The sequence below is a fragment of the Frankliniella occidentalis genome, unplaced genomic scaffold (genome assembly GCF_000697945.3).
Source record: "Frankliniella occidentalis isolate FOCC.00 unplaced genomic scaffold, Focc_3.1 Scaffold45, whole genome shotgun sequence".
Lineage (NCBI taxonomy): Eukaryota > Metazoa > Arthropoda > Insecta > Thysanoptera > Thripidae > Frankliniella > Frankliniella occidentalis.
In genome coordinates, this window is record NW_026267175.1 from 836,931 (window position 1) to 857,044 (window position 20,114).

The 20,114-nt window shown below is 36.9% G+C and overlaps 7 protein-coding genes across 10 annotated transcripts; 3 read left to right on the forward strand and 4 right to left on the reverse strand.

Moving 5' to 3' along the window:
- Positions 1-55: 55 nt before the first annotated feature.
- LOC113217851 (uncharacterized) lies at positions 56-1,897 on the reverse strand. 2 transcript variants are annotated; one of them, XM_026437932.2, is made up of 4 exons: positions 1,725-1,897; positions 1,139-1,291; positions 846-1,071; positions 56-700 (listed from the first exon to the last, which is right to left on the reverse strand). In XM_026437932.2, the coding sequence occupies exons 2-4, from the start codon at positions 1,261-1,263 to the stop codon at positions 248-250; spliced, it is 804 nt and encodes a 267-aa protein (XP_026293717.2). In that variant the 5' UTR covers positions 1,264-1,291; positions 1,725-1,897; the 3' UTR covers positions 56-247. The 2 variants fall into 2 exon arrangements, with proteins under 2 accessions (XP_026293717.2, XP_026293709.2); XM_026437924.2 differs by lacking the exon at positions 1,725-1,897 and adding an exon at positions 1,541-1,687.
- A 14-nt stretch (positions 1,898-1,911) lies between these two features.
- Positions 1,912-4,435, forward strand: LOC113217872 (derlin-1). Its single transcript, XM_026437952.2, has 7 exons — positions 1,912-2,068; positions 2,472-2,632; positions 2,719-2,830; positions 2,907-2,998; positions 3,073-3,221; positions 3,323-3,433; positions 3,558-4,435. Exons 2-7 carry the CDS (start codon positions 2,480-2,482, stop codon positions 3,694-3,696), a joined length of 756 nt encoding a protein of 251 aa, XP_026293737.1. The 5' UTR covers positions 1,912-2,068; positions 2,472-2,479; the 3' UTR covers positions 3,697-4,435.
- Positions 4,436-4,806: 371 nt separating this feature from the next.
- Positions 4,807-11,414, forward strand: LOC113213413 (uncharacterized). 3 transcript variants are annotated; one of them, XM_026432516.2, is made up of 17 exons: positions 4,807-5,069; positions 5,208-5,312; positions 5,396-5,675; positions 6,428-6,853; positions 7,002-7,336; positions 7,424-7,694; positions 7,777-7,969; positions 8,036-8,146; positions 8,220-8,464; positions 8,576-8,749; positions 8,839-8,989; positions 9,062-9,249; positions 9,346-9,447; positions 9,529-9,664; positions 9,732-9,878; positions 9,950-11,220; positions 11,306-11,414. In XM_026432516.2, the coding sequence occupies exons 3-16, from the start codon at positions 5,400-5,402 to the stop codon at positions 10,075-10,077; spliced, it is 2,883 nt and encodes a 960-aa protein (XP_026288301.1). In that variant the 5' UTR covers positions 4,807-5,069; positions 5,208-5,312; positions 5,396-5,399; the 3' UTR covers positions 10,078-11,220; positions 11,306-11,414. The 3 variants fall into 3 exon arrangements, with proteins under 3 accessions (XP_026288301.1, XP_052122943.1, XP_026288375.1); XM_052266983.1 differs by having other exon boundaries at positions 6,647-6,853; XM_026432590.2 differs by having other exon boundaries at positions 4,808-5,069; positions 9,741-9,878.
- On the reverse strand, positions 11,222-15,357 carry LOC113213618 (ribonucleoside-diphosphate reductase large subunit). Its single transcript, XM_026432769.2, has 13 exons — positions 15,189-15,357; positions 14,633-14,721; positions 14,379-14,556; positions 14,141-14,301; positions 13,862-14,064; positions 13,564-13,789; positions 13,244-13,485; positions 12,824-13,175; positions 12,497-12,718; positions 12,213-12,425; positions 12,039-12,134; positions 11,772-11,960; positions 11,222-11,692 (listed from the first exon to the last, which is right to left on the reverse strand). The coding sequence occupies exons 1-13, from the start codon at positions 15,232-15,234 to the stop codon at positions 11,483-11,485; spliced, it is 2,427 nt and encodes an 808-aa protein (XP_026288554.1). The 5' UTR covers positions 15,235-15,357; the 3' UTR covers positions 11,222-11,482.
- An 895-nt stretch (positions 15,358-16,252) lies between these two features.
- LOC113213702 (dihydrofolate reductase) lies at positions 16,253-17,187 on the reverse strand. Its single transcript, XM_026432874.2, has one exon. It carries the CDS (start codon positions 17,036-17,038, stop codon positions 16,475-16,477), a length of 564 nt encoding a protein of 187 aa, XP_026288659.1. The 5' UTR covers positions 17,039-17,187; the 3' UTR covers positions 16,253-16,474.
- A 145-nt stretch (positions 17,188-17,332) lies between these two features.
- LOC113213864 (trafficking protein particle complex subunit 2-like protein) lies at positions 17,333-18,648 on the forward strand. The gene is made up of 6 exons (XM_026433112.2): positions 17,333-17,351; positions 17,478-17,565; positions 17,862-18,034; positions 18,130-18,217; positions 18,300-18,379; positions 18,457-18,648. The coding sequence occupies exons 2-6, from the start codon at positions 17,533-17,535 to the stop codon at positions 18,500-18,502; spliced, it is 420 nt and encodes a 139-aa protein (XP_026288897.1). The 5' UTR covers positions 17,333-17,351; positions 17,478-17,532; the 3' UTR covers positions 18,503-18,648.
- On the reverse strand, positions 18,584-19,665 carry LOC113213785 (NADH dehydrogenase [ubiquinone] 1 beta subcomplex subunit 9). Its single transcript, XM_026432993.2, has 3 exons — positions 19,425-19,665; positions 19,067-19,209; positions 18,584-18,948 (listed from the first exon to the last, which is right to left on the reverse strand). The coding sequence occupies exons 1-3, from the start codon at positions 19,523-19,525 to the stop codon at positions 18,749-18,751; spliced, it is 444 nt and encodes a 147-aa protein (XP_026288778.1). The 5' UTR covers positions 19,526-19,665; the 3' UTR covers positions 18,584-18,748.
- Between the last annotated feature and the right edge of the window lie 449 nt (positions 19,666-20,114).

The window sequence follows — 20,114 nt, forward strand, 5'->3', positions numbered from 1 at the left end:
TGTGAATGATTCGTTTAGCACTGTTTGCATGCTAACAAAAATAAAGAACTGTGGATCCGTACTGACAAATATCTTTTATTTTTACTCCCAAATTGATTTTTATTTTGGAACCATTCTTCCACAACATACCACATGACATGCCACATGCCTTGCAAATCATTGTTCAGGCAAAATCAAGAAACATAATTGGCAATGTTAAACAGTGTCTCTGGAACTAATAAGATTTCAATATGATGAGTCTAGCAACCTAGCAACCAGCCCTTTGCCAAAACCCTTCATGAAATCTGGCCATACCAAATAATTGGCAACGTTTGCAAGTGCAGTACCGAATCCCTTCCCCAATCACCTTGTCAAAGGCATTTCTCTGACGTACCTGCTTTAGAAAAGAAACCGTTGCTTTTTTCGGGTGCTCTTCTTTTGTGTGTTTCACTAACTTATCTACAGCATTTGAGGCCTTGATAAGAATCCCGCAAATTTGGCAACGAACACCCCTAACAGTGTACAAGATGTGTGGTGGGACCCTTTTTGTTCTGAAACGAGGGTCTCCTCGTGTAGGACAATCAGGTATTTCTTCCATTACCCCATCATCACTGCTTTCGTCCGTAGAGTCTGATGCAGTATGGTCTTGTCCTTCACCTTCCTGAACAACCTCCTTCTTGACAATATTACTGAATTCATCCACTTCATCTAGTAAGGAATCCTAAATGGGATGTAGAATCATATGATTAAAATTCATTACATTGTGATGTGAGACATTGACGACACATGACAGGGAGAGAGTATGGAATTTTGCAACAGAATAACTAAAAGGAGACAATTTCATGATAAATGGGCATAAGTCATACCTGATGGCACTCGACAGATGATTGCGATCCATTCCTTTTCATGAGTTCAGATATGAACCATGATATTCCAACAGAAAAACATTCCTCAAGCATTGGTTTCAAATTTGACAATAGCGCTATGGGATTCCGTTCTACCATTGTATCTGATGAGGACATTAAATACTTAACGACTGCAGACCCGACCTCAATCATATCATCAGCACTCACATTAATACACAATGGATGCCTGAGAAGGAAATGAGAATGGTAGATTAAAGAGAGAAAGGTATGACAGGTAAAAAAAAAAGGCTTACCTTTCTCGCAAGGCCCCCTGACTGCTTCGCTCAGAATTCTGAATGAGTTTCAGAATGACGTCTGGTGTTAGTGAAAGGGCGGCTTGTTCCTGGCCACTTGTTGCTGCTGGTGTACAGGGATCCATCACGAGCTACACTCTTTAGCACTGAGACCTGTTAATGGAAAACAAAAAAAAGAGATATGAGGCAGCACTTTGACAATGATTCATAACGTTATCACTATTATATGGGAAAGGGAGTGTCAAAAAATTATCACATCTTTGTAGACTGAATAAGACTTAAAATAAAATATGGATAATGTGTTTAAAATAAATATGTTTTAATTCAGAGTCAGTTAAGGTTATATTTCCCCTGTGCAAGGAACGGTTCTTCGGAACCCAGCCACCGGAAGAATGCACTTACTAATTGAATATCCTACAGGTTTACTGATAATTTGATGCGAAGTGGCCCATAGACTGAACGAATAAAAATATTGAATTGAACAAGAAGAAGATAGCCGCTGGGGCCGGTGGTGGGGGTAGGAACATAACAAACATTCATTTGTTTAGCAGCCGAGACCACGCCATCTTTTCCTTTTCTACTTAACCTCTTCCGTTGCTTCATTTTCAACGCTATTTGACTAAAATTAAGTGTGGCAGTGTTCCAAAAATGCAGAAGTCATAAAATCACTTCAAATTTGTATTAATTTTAATAATGCCCGAAAAGCGTGAGCTAGAAAGATTGCGTCGGTCTCTACACGCTGTGTCTGCTTTGTCTGCTAAACAATCGAGCTGTCGAATGGGTGGCCTACCTCACGAGGCGTTCTAGCCAGCCAGCTTCACGCTGCGAATATCTGCCTGCCTGCGAATAACAGCAATAGCATTTGCTGTTTTCATCGTCATCTAGTGGTGGAGAGCGGCTGCTTGGTGTTGTGTTCGTGGCCTAGAGAAGGTTAGAATTTTTTTTTTTAGAATTAGAACTAGAGCGATCAGCAAAAGTTCTACTGTTGAAGAACAAATACTTAAGCTTAGGAGCAGCTAATTTTTAAATAAATATGTATTTCTAAGTTTTCTGGTTTTACTTTTTTATGTTAGCGGTTTGACTTCATTGGTTAGAAAGGATGACTTTTCATGTCGGTTCCTAATTCTTATTGAAAGAGTGTCCCCCTTACTTTGCTTTAACCGTTTTGATAACCATTGGAACTGTTGGATGAGGACCTCATGAGTGATGTTACAGTTGTGTGCTGAGAAACAACAGTGTTCTGGCACCCCCATCTTTGTTATTTTTATTTTGTACAAGTTTGCTTCTTGTCACCTTTTAAATGTTAATGACAATTTTTGTTTTGTTGTTGCAGATTGAAAAATGAGCGATATAGCACAGTGGTTTAAAGGACTTCCAACATTCACTCGTTACTGGCTTGGATTAACACTTAGCTTTTCAATTCTTGGGCGATTTGGTTTACTTAAAGCTCATCAGCTGATTCTTCTCTATGAACCGTTCGTCAAATACTTCCAGGTTTGCACAAAATGGATGTGAAATTGATAGTCTAACTAAAGAATATGTATTGAACAATAATTTTGGGTGGTTTTTGTTGGTTTCAGATATGGAGACCAGCAACTGCTCTGTTTTATTATCCTTTGTCTCCGGCAACAGGATTTCACTTTATGATAAATTGTTACTTCCTGTACAACTATTCATTGAAGCTAGAAGAAGGTGAAAACTCAAACTTACAATTTATTTAAAGGCAGAGTTTAATATTCCCTAACTCTCTCTTTTTTCTTGTATTTAGGTTTGTATCAGGGAAGGCCAGCAGACTACTGTTTTATGCTTCTCTTTAACTGGATATGTTGTGTCATTGTTGGATTGATCGGCGAAATACCAGTTAGTAACCATTCAAATATTTTCTGTAACTGGGAACTTATCAATTCTTTACTAAATGTACCTTGTTGTTTCAGTTCTTAATGGATCCAATGGTTTTAAGTGTACTATATATTTGGTGTCAACTAAACAGGAATGTTATTGTAAGCTTCTGGTTTGGAACTCAATTCAAAGCAATGTACCTTCCTTGGGTTCTCTTTGCTTTTAATCTCATCATATCTGGCGGGTAGGTGATACAAATTTGTTTCCTGTTACCTTTAGCTGCTTGCTATAATTATCATATCATACTATTGACACTCAAAATTATATCTAATCTTAAATTTTTAGAGGAATCTTGGAGCTTGTGGGAATCCTTGTGGGTCATCTATACTTTTTCCTTACATTCCAACTACCACAAGAAATGGGTGGACCCAGCTTCCTTTCCACTCCTCAATTCCTGTAAGTTAAATTTTAATTATAAGCCTCGAGTGATACATAAGTATTTTGTTTAAAAAAAAGATGAAGTTCTTTAACGTTGAATTCTTTACTTCTGTATTTTAATTCAATTTTTCTTGTTGTACAGGTATAAGTATTTTCCCAATCAACGAAACATGGGTCTTGTATTTGGCGCACCCCCGGCTAATCGTAGACCAGCTGAAGGGGCTGCTCCTGCGGCAGGAGGAAGGCATAGCTGGGGACCAGGTCATGTACTTGGAAACTAGTAGTAAATTTGCCTAAATTTCTTTCTATTTTCTATTTTTTTCTGACATTGTATATTTGTATTGAAAGCATCCATTGAACTCAATCATAAAAATTTATTTCAACACTTTGTGTTAGCTCTTTCAACACTTTGTGTTAGCTCTATCATTCCACTTTGACAGATTTACCTCAACTATCTTGTGTCACTGGTTTTCAGAATGACAATGTTTTAAGTCCATAATGATCCCATGATCATATTAAAATGGTTCACACCAAAAAAATAACTCATCAACTATGGGGAAAAAAGTTTAAGAACACTGTTAATGTGTGATAATTTGCTGCATCATCATACTTTTATTAGCTATCACATAGATTTTTTGAAAGTTGTTGATAAAGTTGATGTGCAATCAAATTGTACTGTTTGTGATGTTTCAATATCAACTGTTATTGAGCTAGCCTCTGAAATAAAGTAGCTTAACTTTGCAATTTCACTGTTGATGATTCTGTTACTTGGTGAATTGGCCTGTGAAGTTGAGTTTGTTGTATACTACCTAATTCATATTTGTATCTAGTTATTATTTTTCTTCTAATTTATTTAACCTGCGCCTCATTTTTTGATCTGATTTGAGGGCTGCAGTTTGGCTTGTGAATAATTGAAGCATGAACGAACATGCCTACTTGTTGTGTAATGATTTCGTTATAATATTTTGTGAGATTTCATTGACTAATAAAGAAAATTAAAAAAGACAGCAACATACGAAATAGTAGTTCCTTCTCCAAGTCTCTACCAAGGAAAGATGTGCGACTATGCCCAAGACATCTTAGTCTTGACCTAAGAGCACACTTTCTGAGGATAGGCAGTTCACTTACATTTCCTCTGTATACTTCTAATCAATCAATACCTGTCCCGGTCCCCGCGCAGGTCAAAAACCCACGATCTTCGCACTGCCAACTTAACAACTGCTGCAATTCAGTACTTTTGATGCAAAATAAAATACCCATTTAAGTTTGTTTTCTGGAAGAAATGATTAAAAATTGAGTCAATTTCTACATTTACGATATGATAGCCCGACTACGTTTTAGGAAACGAACGAAATGTATTTTTTTTCCTAAATTGTTTTGTTTGTTGTTGGTAATGAGAAAGAAATATTGCGGTAGTCCTGGATCTATTCTGCTGTCTGCTTCATTTATGTTTGTGTGCATTCCTTGAAAAACCAGTCATACTGCTGTATCTGACGCATAAAAGCAGACTTGTAATTTTCCTTGTTGAAGCAACTTTGTTTAGGACACACTGAATCTATCGGGTTCGTAGTATCTCGCATAAAATGGTCAGTAGGCCGACGCCTGTGCCAATGCCGTGTGTGTTTACAAACATGAGCCCCATTGCTGAATTCAGGTAGGTGTTCCTTGCCAGTTTTTAAGTAGAAAAAAAGCAACAACAAAGAAACACTCAAACTAAGCATAGTGTATATTTTTCTTCATTGTTTAATTAAACCAATATCACATTATTATTGTCAAATTCTTTTCCTTGCAGTGAAAAATGGATGATATCTAGACCTGTGGCTTGGGCATTCAACATCATACGAATTCCTTTGAACACATAAATTTTGGTTACACATTTTGTTACGTGTAGTGTCAGGTAAAATGATAAATGTTGTTGTTTTTATTTTTAAGATTCGACATAATTACTGGATTCCTGGATAACATCATCTATTTCTTTAGGTATATGAGCGAAAGCTTGAAAGAGCTGAAAATGATGGCCTGCATTCAAATTTTATTGACAGTAATAAGGATTTCTTTTGCAATGGCCTCATTGCCTCCTCAACTGATTTTGAACAAAACTGCTATGGACATTTATGAAGAGAGTTTTGAAAGAGTGTGTGATCTTCAGCAAGCGAGTGTTGGACTATACCTTAAACCATGGCAAGAGATACCTCAACATGCCCAGGGGTGCTGGGTACCATATTTTGGACCGCAAGGTCATGGACTTCTTCCTGAAGAGGTTTGCACTGATTTTTTTTTTTTTGATCTAATATATATTTTATTTGCTCTTTAACATGTGGTAAAGAACGAGTGTTGTTCTCAGTGCAGTGTAACACCAAACATGATGCCATATTCATCTCGGAACATAGAATACCTACAGACTTAACACTTACACCATTTGAAACTGGGAATGCCGGTGTTTCTTCAAAGTATGAACTATTTTTTGAGTTTAATATAATATTTTTGAGAACACTTAACAAATCTCGCCGATTTTCGTGCTAAGTCCCTAACCCAGCTTATAAGTGGACATTTTAATCTCATTTCTTCTGCAGAAGAAACAACAGCTACAAACATAAAAGTACTACTAGTCAAGATTAGGAACCTTGCTGCTACTTTTAACAGTTAACTTTTTTCATGATTAATAGTATTATTTTGAAAACTCTTAACTCTTAATAAAAAATTTGAGGGTTTTCAGTCTAAGTCCTCCAGCCACCGAGCCAGCCGCCCTCGGCTGCGTTCGGGCCCTGCCTCGCGCTCCATCGTTGGGGCTGCCCCCTCGGCCCCCTCCCTCCCATCGATGAGTGTTGTTGTAGTTGTCTCTCTTTTCATTACTCCAAAAATACAGTTTCAAATGGTAATAAGTGTTATGTTTGACAATATTCTATATTCTGGGATGAAGATACAATAATTTTAAGAATATTGTAAAGAACGAGTATCCATTTTACCACAAAAGTAATTTTGTGCTTTCTTCTCCCTTGTTTTAATTATTAGGTTCACATAGTTCACATCACGGACATCAACAGAGTAATTGAAACTCTTCCACATCCCAAACAAATCATTGTAACAGTAAATTTGCAATTGAATGATTCTTTCTGTCAAAACAGTGCAGATGATGAGTTTCAATCAGGACTACGCAAAGCCAATTTTGAACTCTCTAATAGCAATATAGGGATTGGAAATATTGAAAAAAATATTCCATCTATTCTGCAGTTCAGAGATTTCCCCAATCGTGCTCCATCAAAAACTTTGACATTTACCAGTGGACAAAACTCAAGGCCCCCGATTTCATCAAATCCAAAGGAGCAAATTATCCAGCGACCTCTTGTACTTCTTTTAACTTCAGACCAACCTGTTACTTGGAAAATAAAAGAAGGTGCTTGTTGGAAGCAGGAAGTGGTGAGCAAAGTTCAAGCAATTGTAAGTAGCAAGTACCTAATTTAATGTTATCCTTTCTAAGTTTATACTTTTTTTAAATGTCATTGCTTGAATTGTGCTTGGTACATAATCAATCATTAAACCTTTATTTTATATGTCTACAATTATTTTTTTTATAATTGTTTTACAGGTTGAAAGAGAGTCTGCAGTTGTTTCAGATATTGCATTAGAGGTTCTTTCAAAGACATGGGTGAAACGAATCAATAGAAAAAGTATTCAGAGATATGCAAGGAGAACATTTCATGGGGTTGCTTCTTTTACTCAGGCTAAAGCTGCAAATGCAATAAATATTAGTGTTGGTCCTTATGGATCGCCTCATGAGATTACACACTCGGTGCCATTGCGAGATAAAAATAAGCTGAATTTCTGTGACTTCAACTCTCGTGAGGATAGTCAAGTGGTAACAGCCTCTCTTATCATGCCACTGTCTTTTCAGTACTGTGTTTTGGGGCAGTCAAATTCAACGTAAGTCAATGATTTCTTTTTCTTTTTAAATAAATAAAAAATTTATTTAAAGTTAACATCTTACAATGGAAATCTTTTCTTTTTCAGAAAATCATTTGTAATTGAAATTCAACAATCCCAGTTGTCAGCAGGAAGGAAGAGACAAAAAGGATCAGCCGATTTTCCTGGACCTGGGCCTACTGTCACAAATTTACCTCGCACTGTTATCTATTTGTCTGATAACATGACTCATCAAGCTCATCAAGCTAGGGAAAAAGAAAATTTTCATTCACAAAATGTAACTATTTTTCTTAAATCGTATCAACCTATTCAATGGGTAGTTTTTCCATCAGTGCAGCATACTAATTTAAATATTGTGGTAAGTATGCTTTGCAACTTAGTTCAACTTATTGTATAGCTGTTATGCCCTCACTTTATTTTTATTTTGTATTTTTTTGCAGACCAGTTCTACTGACATTATTGATTGCACCAATAATTGTGGTACATCTATAACATTATCAAATCGTTTACTTCCCCAAGTTGGATTTGACTTACTGTATGAAGTTTTGACTGAGACAAACACTCAAGTCTATTATTTCAGAGTCGAACATGTGACCGGCCTAGCTTTAACAATTGAAGGATTGAGTGATGAAAGTAAGTTTCTGACTATTTAAGAGTTGTTTAATGGTTCAATAATTACACTAAAATCCTGTCTTTCAGCCATTCATGAGCCAGCCAAGGCTCGTAAAAACAACACATCTCTCTTTGGCTTCCCATCAACAGCACTTAACCAAGAAGATAGTTCATCTGATATTACTAATGATTTTAATGGTTGGTTTGCAAGGGTGTTCTTCTCAAATAAGATAAAAGTATCTCGTGATTTTTAATTTTTCTGTTTTTGCAGAAAGGAAGAAACAAATTCTGACTATCCTGAAGTCTGAAATGATTATAGTTTGTGGAAAATTAATGCTAGAAGTATTTTTGCCTGCACCAAATCTAGTTGAGCTAGGTGTTAAAGTTATCTCTTTACATGACAAATCCTGTCAATCCCACACCAATGGCTCTCATTTCATCTTGGCAAGTTTGCTGAAAGATTGTGGCTCTGATGTTCATACAACAGATGGCCAGGCATCTGTCATCTCTAATGAAGTAAGATTAATTTTCAGAAAAATATTTAAGTCTTTATTTTGGTATGTGCTATGAAATTTGATTGATAAATACATAACATTATAGACATCATGTCATTTTGGTTTGGTATAGGTGATTGTTGATATTGCAACTTCTAACATTCAAAGTGATCAAGTTCTATCTACTCCAAAGGCTATTAATCCTCAGTTGGCTCAAATAGGAGTCCCTATTGCATGTGGTTGGAATGAGGATTATGTTAGGTCCATCTTCAACTCAAGAGGAGATTTACCCTCAGAGGAGGATGAGGTATTTTGACTTTACTGAATTTTATTTTAATCAATAGACAAACCAGGCTGATACTTAATTAAATCCACTTGTTGCCATTTTTGTGATAGGAAATTGATACATCAAGCTCACGGAGCCCATCAATATACCAACTCGAGCTGTATTATCAAGATTCTCTTTCAGAAAATTTGTCTCCCATAAAAAATAAAAAGCTTGTGAAGGTTTTTGACAGAATTTACGTTAGAGCTTGGATGGATGATGGTAATAAATTTCTCTGTATTTGAATACATTTCGGCAGAAACCTAGAATAAATTTCTAAAATGTAATTCACAGCACCCTATGCACAAGCTGTAATGGAAAGTTGTTGGATCAACAACTCACCCCATTCTTCATTATGGCACTCACAGGAGAAAAATGTTCTTATCAGTGGCATGTGTCCAACGGAGAAACATGTTAATTTGGAACCACAATCACTTGCACTTTCACCATCCAAAACCAGATCATTTTTGTTTAGCTTCCAGGTAAGTTTGTGATTTGAATTGTGTTTCTAGTTTACTTTGATTTCTCTATGTTTGTGTCGTGCATGCATGTTTTTCTTATTCTGTGGTGTTGTGTAGATTTTAAAGGACTTCGCTTTCATTGGCCATGAGATTTACGTGCACTGTCAAATTGGTGTTTGCCTTTCTGATCTCAAATACTCTAAGGGAAAACCAGTCCTTGTAAGTATTTCATCAAAACTAATTTATGACATTGCACTGGATCTGCTATGACAAATATTCCCTCTTATCCATGATTTTTAGTGTGTCGATCCTCGCGAGTTTTGCCTTCATCAGAAGCTTCTCCCTCAAAGTAGCAAATTAATTTCCACTGCTCATCAGGTGCTTACACGAGGGCCGCTTCTTCTTTCCTCTATCAGTCAGTCTTTCACTCCAATCTGTAAGTGTTTATGGTATCAGAATTTCTTACATTATCTCTTAACATGTTTACTACAACTTTGTACCAGTTTCTTTAGACACTAAATGTACTGACGAAACAGTCTTCCCATTTTCATCCTCAATCAGTATGCACATGACTGTAACAATAGCCATATGCTCATTTATTATTGGGATTGGACTTACTGCAAGCCTGTGGTTGATTCATCACAAGACAGGTGAGTGTCTGTTAATGTAACATTTGATTGTGTGGATTCGTGTTATTATACTGCTTACATTTTCTGCTCAGAACCCAAGCAAGGGGGATATCATACCAGAGGACACTCACTTGGCTCTCAGTCAGCAGTCTTGGGTAGTAGCCTTTCACCACATTCTGCCTGCTGTTCTACAAACTCACAATCAGTAATTACTTCATAGAGAAGATTATTTGATGAACCCAGACAAAATTGTTCAGGGTTTTCTAAATATTTGCATATTTGCCTTATAACAGTACTCTCTTAAAAATCCATGTACTGTGTCTGTATTTCCATGGTTGTTCTTCATGTGATTTCTAAAGAAAGCTATCTATCTGGACTTAAAATAATGTACCCTAGATAATTAGAATTTTAAAAACAAATGTACTTTTTAGTGTAGATGTAAATTTTATGTTATCATTTACATACCTACTATGAAACTCTGAAAACTGCTAGCAAAATACAATACCCATGAACAATGCTGAATTCAAAGTCTAATCATAGTTCTCTTTACCCAGGGGATGGAAATCTGTGAAATTAAAAGACATCAAGTGAAGTGAAGTCATTGGTCAAAATTAAGTCATCTTGACTGTCAGAATTGACATGATTTGACAGTCTCGTGGGATCATTTCAGGCCTTTGGGTAAGGCGCAAAATGGATATCATGGCAAAAGAACTTCACTGTCCCTGCTTTGATCTGAGTGTTCCCCCTGGGTGAAGTTAGGTTCAATAAATACATGCTGATGCAGAGCAATATCAGTTCACCTACAAGTACAAAAACGTTATTGAAATGTATGTAAGCCCTTTCCCTTTTAAGTAGTCAACTCAAACAAGTTCTAACGGGAGGCTATGAATGTAAAGAAATCTACACCCAGTGACCTGCTTTTGTGATTTATAACTTATTTATTACTCCATTTATATATCTAACTAAAATGTAAGTTTATACTGCTTTTGTAACAAGGTGATCACATTGCCCTTAGTTTACTGTTTAGTGCTTTAACTTATCTTCAAAAAAAATGATTGATACTAAATGTGTAGTTCTTGTATTAAATGTAGACACCTGCAGGCCTGTGAACCCAAGGCCAAAGTCTGAGTACAACGTAGTCTCCCTGCCGTGTGCTTATGTTCACAGAATGAATTAATATCAGCTGTTAAAACTGTAAAAGAAGGCAAAATGTAAACAATATGCCAAGTTGATTCACAATGTTCATAAGCCCCTCCAGCATATTCAGAAATAAGTCACAAATGGCCATATATTCTCAGAAGACAGACGATCACTGATCATTTACGAAACAGTCAGGATTGTTTTTAAAACAAGCAAACAACAGGTGAGTTTAAGATGTGTTTAATAAATATTAATAAAAATATTTTAACTTAAAAAAACAGCAAATACAGAATTGATTCTTTTCACAGCATTGTGCATAGTACTCCCATTTACTGCAATTACCAGTACGTAAGAAGACGATAAAGACACCGCTGTGGCAAGTGCTTAAAAATGTTATTAAAAATACAGTGCTTAAAATAGCTCATTGCTTTATGGTACAAACAATAAAAAGACACATAGATTACAATCGATACTGTTAAAACGTTTTAAGAACCGCACATGAGACAATCATCTTTGTTTTGTAGGGAACACACCATAGCAGCAACATTTTGACTGTTGTCCTTTGAATTGCTAAGAGTCCCATTTGTTGTTCCATTGACAGAGTTGTTCTTGGCAAGTTTCTGCTTATCAACAGTGAACTGAATAGCTTGAGCAGCTGGTTTTGTTCGTAAGTAGTACATACCAGTTTTCAAACCCTAAAACCAAAACAGAAAATTTGAGTAAAATAAAGATACTGTAAGACTCACAATGCTACAGAAATCAGACTGCACTTACCAACTTCCAGGCATGGAAATGCATGGATGTGAGCTTCCCATAATTTGGCTCAGCTATATGGATATTTAGTGATTGAGATTGATCAATGAAGGCCCCTCTATCAGCAGCCATTTTTATAACAGTTTTCTGTGAAATTTCCCAAACTGTTTTGTATAGCTCCTTGATTTCTTTGGGGATTCTGTCAATGTTCTTTAACACAAAAGCACAAAATTAGCTTAAACTGGAGGACATTAAAATAGATAACATTAAATGTCATAGGTAGAATACCTGAATAGATCCACCATTGGAAATAATCTCATTCTTCATGTCATCATCCCAGAGATCAATGTCTGTCAGATCACGCAGCAAGTGGTGATTTACAACCTGCAACAAACAGCTTAGTCGGCAAAGAAAACTAAAAAATTAGGAATGTAAAAACAAAAGCAAATCTCAAATACAAACCTGGAACTCTCCTGATAATACCCTCCTTGTGTAAATATTTGATGTGTAGGCCTCAATAGACTCATTATTACCCAAAATCTGCGCTGTTGAGGCAGTTGGCATAGGTGCAAGCAATAAAGAGTTCCTCACACCATGTTTTGCAATCTTGCTACGTAAAGCATCCCAATCCCAGAGTTTAGACGGTGTCACATTCCACATGTCAGGTTGTAGAATCTGCAGAGAAAAATTGAATTATTGATATGCAATATCAAGAAAAGTGTCTGAACTGAAGCATGAATACCAACCCCCTTGCTGACTGGAGAACCAGGATAAGTTTCATATGGGCCAAGTGTCTCAGCAAGCTCACAACTGGCTTCAAGTGCAGCATAATATAAAGTTTCAAAAATTTTAGTATTCAAATCCTGTGCACCTTGGCTTTCAAAAGGCAAGCGCATCAAAATGAAAGCATCAGCCAAGCCTTGAATACCAATTCCTATTGGCCTGTGGCGCATGTTGGAATTGCGGGCCTACAAAAAAATATGTTTAATGAATGGAACTTCAAAGTAAAGACAACAGACTTAGGAAAGGTCTTTAAACGTATCTTTCTAACTTAAAAAAAAAAAATTGATTACCTCTGGAACTGGATAATAGTTCACATCAATTATTTTATTCAGGTTTTTGGTCACAGTCTTTGTCACCTCTTTCAGCTTTACAAAGTCGTAGGTTTTGTCAGGCTTCACAAACATGTTAACGGCAACTGATGCCAAATTACAAACAGCAATTTCTGTCGGCGAGGAATACTCAACAATCTCAGTGCAAAGATTGCTGCTTTTAATTGTTCCTACATTCTGCTGATTGGATTTGCGGTTGCAAGCATCTTTGTACAACATGTAAGGTGTGCCAGTTTCTACTTGAGACTCAATAATGGCCAACCACAACTGCTGAGCATTTATTTGTTTCATGTAGCGTCCTTCTTGTTCATACCTAGGCAAACAAATGTTTCAGTGTCCACCATGATCGTAAAAAGTGAACATAAAAATGCTTCAACTTACTTTTCATACAACTTTTCAAATTCCTCTCCCCAACAGTCAGCAAGACCAGGACTCTGATGAGGACACATGAGGCTCCATTTCTCATTTTTCTCAACTCTCTTCATGAACAAGTCAGGAATCCATAAGGCATAAAAAAGGTCTCTTGCACGAACCTCCTCCTTGCCAGTGTTCTTTTTCAGGTCTAGGAAATCAAACACATCTGCATGCCATGGTTCAAGGTAGATAGCAAACGCACCAGGACGCTGGAAAAACAATTGCATGTGAGATGAGGCTGGAAGGACTTCCCTAAACTCGAGTGTGATATATAAAAACAAGTCTACCTTGTTTCCACCTTGGTCTACGTATTTAGCTGTGTTGTTGTACACACGAAGCATGGGAATAATACCATTTGATGTACCATTAGTGCCAGCAATATAACTTCCCTTGGCACGAATACAGTGAATGTTAACACCAATACCTCCAGCTGACTTAGAAATCAAAGCACAGTCTTTCAGTGTGTCGTAAATGCCTTCAATACTATCATCTTTCATAGACAGCAGGAAGCAACTAGAAACAAACTGTTAATAAAAAATCTAAACAGTGAACAAATAGAACAAATGGGGAATTTAAAATCAATACCTTGAAAGTTGAGGACGAGGAGTAGCAGCACTGAACAGAGTGGGTGAAGCGTGAGTGAAATATCTCTCAGACAGTAGGTTGTAAGTTTCAATGGCAGCATCAATATCATCCCCATGAATACCAACAGCAACCCTCATCAACATGTGTTGAGGACGTTCAACAACCTTACCGCCAATCTTAAGAAGATATGATCTTTCCAAAGTCTGAAAGTAATTGTTGTATTACAAAAGAGGAACTAAGGGCTACAATGTAAGTAATCATATATGGAAATCAACATACCTTGAAACCAAAGTAATTGTAAGAAAAGTCTCTATCGTAGATAATGGCAGAGTTCAAACGATCAGCATTCTTAGTAATGACTTCATAATGAAAATCGGATATCATGGGAGACTTCAACTTTGTAGCTTCATTATATATGTTGTATAAGTCATGCATGACCTCTAGAACAAAAGATTCCAAGCCATTTGAAGCAAAATTTTAAAGAGAAAAATTAAAGCAGAAAAAACTTCTCACATACCACTGAAACTCTTTTTGGTCTCTTTGTGCAGGTTAGAGACTGCAATACGGGCAGCAAGCACAGCATAGTCTGGATGCTTTGTAGTCATGGTGGCTGCAGTCTCCGCAGCAAGATTATCAAGCTCAACAGTTGTGACACCCGGATACAAACCATTGATAACTTTGAGAGTAATGGAGGCCTACGAAAACACAAAAACAACAAACTTAGCTATTGAAATAGAAAGCATACAAAAGAAAGTTGGTAACCAATCTTACCGGATGAAGATAATCCATGTCCAACCCATAACAAAGTTTTTGAATTCTTGATGTGATTTTATCGAAGTGCACCTCCTCTTTACGCCCACCTACAAATATTGCAGGAGAATGTGTTACTACAATGAAACTTGGGAAAAGTGTTAATGTAGAAACTTTAACCTCCAACCTGAGGGGAAATTCTCTTTACATGCATGCCAGACCGAACAAGGAAGACAAAGGAGTGAACAATGTCAAGGATAATGTCAAGAGAGCTCATTTCAATAAGTGATCGGATCAAACACTGGAGGAAGCGTATAAAATTGTAACAAGCCTTGGAGGACACAAATACAGGGAATAAATTATGGTAGGTGAAACAAAAAGCTTTGAAAACCTTGACGTCTAGTAATTATAAATAGATAACAAGGTAATTTCCAGGCTGCTTGTAGTTGAAGCAAAAAGGAAACTGATTAAAATGATAGGTAAGTGAAACACTTTGAATAAAGAAGATAGCCGACGGGCCGGCCCTACATATTTTCTCTGAGTTTGATCTGAAGTAACATAAATATGGCAACGTTACCTCTTTTCAAGACGTACATCCTGTCGGAATTTCTATCGGCAACCATGATGAGGGCCTACGAGCCTTGCTGCACAAAATTATGATCAAAAGTAACAAAGAGAAAGAAACGTTGAGATGATTCGAAATTCGTCACGGCACGGAAAGTGGCGCGAGTTGGCGGGAACACAACAGTCGGGTGTACTCTAGATTGCACCATGATGGCACATATGGCACTGGAGAACAGAACCCTTTTATTTCATTGAATTAATACATTAATCAACGTCCCTCACGTACCATTTTATTTTAACGTTTTTTGCATTCGTTCCTCAGCATCAAATACGTTTAAATACCATCAAATATTAAATTAAATGCAGGTCTCTTCTTTGACCTCGAATAATATACAGGGTGCACACCACATAAGAACCCTCACATTGCTAGAATATGTCAACGATTACTATTTCCATTACCATATGAAACAAGATTATATTTTTTTTCATCAAGTAAGTACATGAATTCGAAAAGTTGAAGATCGAAAATCGAATCTCGTAAGACATCATGCAACGAATGTCGTTAAGTTGGCTAAGTGGTCATACAGCGCCTAAGCGCGAAGTACGAGTGGTAAGGAAATACCAAATTATTAAGAAGATTAAAGGTCATGAATGTAAGCTGTTATGGCATGTAAGGAATTACAGATATCGAGCTCACATTTGTGATCAGTGTTCTGTGGTACTGGTTTTCCAATGGCTTACTTTCAATCATAACTTTTCTGCTAAGCTTGGGAGATTATAAAGAAAAAGTTTTTACCGTTCAACAATTTACTCTATCTTCCAGTAAATAAGATATTACTTCCCTGACTGCTGAGAACATAGCTGTCAATTGTAAGCATTGTATTTCATATCATGAATATGTGCTCCTGAATGAGATTACATTATCTGCTACACTTTCCCTTTGTATCCGTGAAAAGATTATCAAATGTCAGTGGATTCATAACTTAGTCAATTTTTTTTTTTTTTTTTTGCTATCACAGCAAGTAATAATGATTACTGTTGGACCCATAACATTAAGTGAAATAAGACGATATGACATGATAATTGGACTTCAACTTTAATAGATCAGGTACATGTAAATAGAATATTTCCTGAAGATGTTACAGGATTCACATTTATAGAGGTAGAACAATGAAACATGCTAATATGAATAAAAAAGTAATGTCTCCAGATAGAATTAATGATATAAATCTGAAGAGCTATCTGAAAAATCCCTTCATTATTTGCATCACTTTCTTGAATTGTCTCTGTTGATGGACGCTAGTTGTTCATTTTTTCATAAGCAACATATTGGAAGGTTACACCATCTTCTTCTTGAATGCCCTGAGGTAGAGATGAATCTGCAACTTGAAAGAACTGTTTCTCATCAATTGAGTCCATGAATGTATCACACTGAAATTCCTTGAGAATTTTGGTGAGGTAGATGCGATGGCAAAATTGGGAATTCATTGCCAAATTGTAGACGGAGGAGCCACCAATAACCCACGCTGTTTCAATTTGGTTTGATAAGTTTTCTTCTTGCAGGAACTTCAGTATTGAATCAAAAGAGGAGAATACAAGGACACCCTCCGGGACATCTGTAGTTTTGACTTTTGAGGACAAGATAGCATTTACTCGGCCAGGTAGGGGGCGGAACTTTGAGGGAATAGAATCCCACGTCCGCCGCCCCATGATGACCATATTTTTCTTGCTATGGTCACGCGTATCTGAGGTCATTCGTTTGAAAAATGCCATTTCTGACTTAAGTTTCCAGGGCAAATTGCCATTCACACCGATGCCCATGTTCTCACAAGCTGCTACGATCAGATTAATACGCGGTGCCATCTCACAGTGTTTGACTTTTTCTTGATAGGGATTTTAGCTGAGAAACTCGACAGTTCGAGCGCATAGGGCAAAAGTAGTTTGCTGAGGGGTAAGATGGAGTAAGTCCAGAACAGAAACACAAAAAATTAAATTGTGGTAACTATTCTAGACCTCGCAGTACTGTTTCTTTTCTGTTGTCTGCTGTCTGCTGCTGCGAGATTCGCGCCAAACAATAAGCTCGGAAACATGACAAAACAGAAAGCACTATCTAAAATTAGTATTGAACTAGTGTTCAACCGTCACAGACAACATCGCTGTTCTAGTAAGCATGTTAGTAAGTATACAGCCAAAGAAAATGCAAACACTGATATTTAAAACAGTTCTGCAAGTATGTTTTGTGTGTTTGCTCCAGTTTGCTCCTGCTTGTCTGCTAGTAATGAGGTACCATCCTTATTTGCAGGTTGACAGATGGCAGGGCAGGTGGCAGTCAGATGATAAACAAATCGTGAGTGAATATGGCTGTCTGCATAGCTGTCATCGGAAAAGAAGTGAGTGTTTTCCTTAATTCTTGTCAAGAGCTATTCGATTTTTTATAAAGAAAATGTAGTTATTCAATTAATGTGTTCACGTACCGGTACCGTCAAGTTCAAAACGTTCGCAACGATAAAAAGCAAAACAATAAAAAACATCATGGTTACATTTTAACCTGTTTTATACTTTACTCTACATTTCTCCACTATACACTTCGAAACCTCGCTTCTACTATTCATAACTGCGTAATCTAAGATTCTCTTAATAGGTTCGCGATTTTTACGATTTGTGGTGTTGTGTTTCTATGTTGTAGAACTCTCCAAAATATGTTGCGTGTCTTCACTCCGAAAATGAGCTGCAATTTCATTACAAAGTTCACACTGCCTTAGATGTTGTAGAGGAAAAGCTTTCTCTAGCAGGCAAATCAAATTGTGATGTTCGTGAGCTTTATTTGGGGCTCCTTCACTCAACCGAAGAACACAAAATGTATCCTTCAAGCCCGTAATTTGCCTCATTTATCTGAATTTTAGTTGATTTTTACTATTCATGCATATATTGCTTGTACCTTAATATATCACCAGATTTGGATATGTTACAAATACCAAAATAAAATTCATAGTCATTGTCGAAGCTGCAAATACTACATTAAGGGACAATGAAGTGAGAACAGTAAGTGTCCACAACTACACTCAAGCTGTTGTTTGTTGTAAACAAAAATTCTATGTCATTTTTAATGATGGTTTTCTTGCAGATGTTCAGAAGATTACATGCGGCATACACAGATGTTGTTTGTAACCCATTTTACATTCCTGGTGACCACATTGTATCCAAGTAAGTAATGTTTTACAATATGAATATGTCCTTTATTTGTGCATGTAAGATCATTTAACTAATATTTTATCTTCTAGGAAATTTGAAAATGTGGTTAAAAGTATTATGAGTGGAAATTCATGATTATCGTAGGATAAGATTTGAATTTGTTCTACCTCAAGTGATTCAATTGATGTCTCTCAAGAAAAAACAAGATCAAGCTGATAAATGCTTAATTGTTCTCTTTATTTACAGTTTAAAACCTTGATAGTAAACAAGTTTGTACAGTATTCATTTCTGTTCAAATAATTATACCTCCTGAAAATCGACGGCTACATATAACAATACACTGTCCCAAACACATCAGTTGAATCTAATGACACCCCATAATTAATGGTGATGCTCATACTCTTTGGGATCAACTTTACCATATTTCTTCTGCCATAGTTCAACAAATTCTTTCTTCCTTTGCTCTCGAAGGGCGAAATATTTGGGATAGAAGGCTTTCTCCACTGGGTCCCAGAAATCGACAGCCTCATCTGGTATGATAACGTTTCTGTCATAGGCCACTCCTCCAGGAGAATTGGGAACTGAAAGAAACATAATGCATTATTAACAAGAATGATGAGAGGAGTTTCCTACTGAAAATTAAAATTTTTGCTATGATTAATTAAAAGTTAGGCTCAAAAATGGTAATATGCGACTTACATTTGATCGGAGCATAATGCAGTAGAGAATACAAATGATCTTCACCCTTTTGAACCAATTTCGTAGCTTTTATCATATCTTTCTCATCCTTATGTTTGTCGAAAGTTGCTCGGAGGAGAACGGCTTGGTAACGGAATTGGGCCCTGCAATATCGAAATAATTGATTTCAAGATCACCCATAGGGTTAGGTTAGAGGACCCTACTTGATATGAGCCCGCTGACACAGATTATTGTCACTCAAGACAAGAATAGAAAGACAGGAAACAAGCATTTCTTTAATCTTATGGAAACATAAGATCGTGACAATACCAATCGTGCAGTACAAACGGCTAATTTTATCCATGTTCTATTTACTAACCTGTCGTGATAGTAAGCTTGAAGGTTCCTAGTCATTCGCTTGTAGAGGCTGCATACTTTCCGAGTGTGTGAAATAACTTCGAATGGCGTCCGCGTTGCCATGATGACAAATTAAATTAAATTACAAACTAAATAACTTCAAATCAGCTGTGAGAAAACTACGACGAGGGAATCAGCGGAAGGATCCACAGCTAGCAGCCGCCGCTGTTGACGAAAACTACGACGGACACAAGTACCAACAACAAAACTTTTTACAGCATAAAAGTGGCCCCATGTATCAGGTTCAATCAACCAGGAAAGCCAAATTATGCAGGTATAAAATTGATTACATTGCTGAGTCCCACTCTTACTTCCAGCCTTGGTGCTGTATCTCCTCGAAATTGGAAATTGGCAGCCTTTCAAGTGCTGACGCTGGCAGTGGCAGCGCAGGCAACGACTGGCACGACTACTAAGTGCGCGCGTTTCATTTGACTTGTCCCGCTGTGCAGTCATTGACAGAATTGACGGAATTTTGAGTGATTTCGGAAGGCAGAATATGTTATCCAGCCTGGGCTGTGCAAGCAAGGGAATCCGCCCGGTCCCAGTACAAAATAAATTCACAGATTCAATAATGGCAACGTGTTCTATTTCCTACGAGTTTTTATCAGATGATACCTTGAAACACTTTCTACTTAACTTAAAAAATATACAT

What these genes read in the sequence shown, in the direction of transcription:
- LOC113213618 (XM_026432769.2), bottom strand. Translation starts at nt 15,234, where the DNA reads ATGGTTGCCGATAGAAATTCCGACAGGATGTACGTCTTGAAAAGAG. An exon ending in TAGACCAAGGTGGAAACAAG is followed by an intron (nt 13,486 to 13,563) that starts GTAGACTTGTTT and finishes TTGTTTTTCCAG; the next exon opens with CGTCCTGGTGCGTTTGCTAT. An exon ending in GTTCTCCAGTCAGCAAGGGG is followed by an intron (nt 12,426 to 12,496) that starts GTTGGTATTCAT and finishes TTTTCTCTGCAG; the next exon opens with ATTCTACAACCTGACATGTG.
- LOC113217872 (XM_026437952.2), top strand. Translation starts at nt 2,480, where the DNA reads ATGAGCGATATAGCACAGTGGTTTAAAGGACTTCCAACATTCACTCGT. An exon ending in CGTTCGTCAAATACTTCCAG is followed by an intron (nt 2,633 to 2,718) that starts GTTTGCACAAAA and finishes TGTTGGTTTCAG; the next exon opens with ATATGGAGACCAGCAACTGC. An exon ending in AATCTCATCATATCTGGCGG is followed by an intron (nt 3,222 to 3,322) that starts GTAGGTGATACA and finishes TTAAATTTTTAG; the next exon opens with AGGAATCTTGGAGCTTGTGG.
- LOC113213702 (XM_026432874.2), bottom strand. Translation starts at nt 17,038, where the DNA reads ATGGCACCGCGTATTAATCTGATCGTAGCAGCTTGTGAGAACATGGGC.
- LOC113213785 (XM_026432993.2), bottom strand. Translation starts at nt 19,525, where the DNA reads ATGGCAACGCGGACGCCATTCGAAGTTATTTCACACACTCGGAAAGTA. An exon ending in CAAGCTTACTATCACGACAG is followed by an intron (nt 19,210 to 19,424) that starts GTTAGTAAATAG and finishes TCGATATTGCAG; the next exon opens with GGCCCAATTCCGTTACCAAG. An exon ending in GCATTATGCTCCGATCAAAT is followed by an intron (nt 18,949 to 19,066) that starts GTAAGTCGCATA and finishes TGTTTCTTTCAG; the next exon opens with TTCCCAATTCTCCTGGAGGA.
- LOC113213864 (XM_026433112.2), top strand. Translation starts at nt 17,533, where the DNA reads ATGGCTGTCTGCATAGCTGTCATCGGAAAAGAA. An exon ending in TCAACCGAAGAACACAAAAT is followed by an intron (nt 18,035 to 18,129) that starts GTATCCTTCAAG and finishes ATATATCACCAG; the next exon opens with ATTTGGATATGTTACAAATA. An exon ending in GGGACAATGAAGTGAGAACA is followed by an intron (nt 18,218 to 18,299) that starts GTAAGTGTCCAC and finishes GTTTTCTTGCAG; the next exon opens with ATGTTCAGAAGATTACATGC.
- LOC113213413 (XM_026432516.2), top strand. Translation starts at nt 5,400, where the DNA reads ATGAGCGAAAGCTTGAAAGAGCTGAAAATGATGGCCTGCATTCAAATT. An exon ending in TGAGCAAAGTTCAAGCAATT is followed by an intron (nt 6,854 to 7,001) that starts GTAAGTAGCAAG and finishes ATTGTTTTACAG; the next exon opens with GTTGAAAGAGAGTCTGCAGT. An exon ending in GTTGATTCATCACAAGACAG is followed by an intron (nt 9,879 to 9,949) that starts GTGAGTGTCTGT and finishes TTTTCTGCTCAG; the next exon opens with AACCCAAGCAAGGGGGATAT.
- LOC113217851 (XM_026437932.2), bottom strand. Translation starts at nt 1,263, where the DNA reads ATGGATCCCTGTACACCAGCAGCAACAAGTGGCCAGGAACAAGCCGCC. An exon ending in CAGGGGGCCTTGCGAGAAAG is followed by an intron (nt 1,072 to 1,138) that starts GTAAGCCTTTTT and finishes TTTCCTTCTCAG; the next exon opens with GCATCCATTGTGTATTAATG. An exon ending in CATCTGTCGAGTGCCATCAG is followed by an intron (nt 701 to 845) that starts GTATGACTTATG and finishes CATCCCATTTAG; the next exon opens with GATTCCTTACTAGATGAAGT.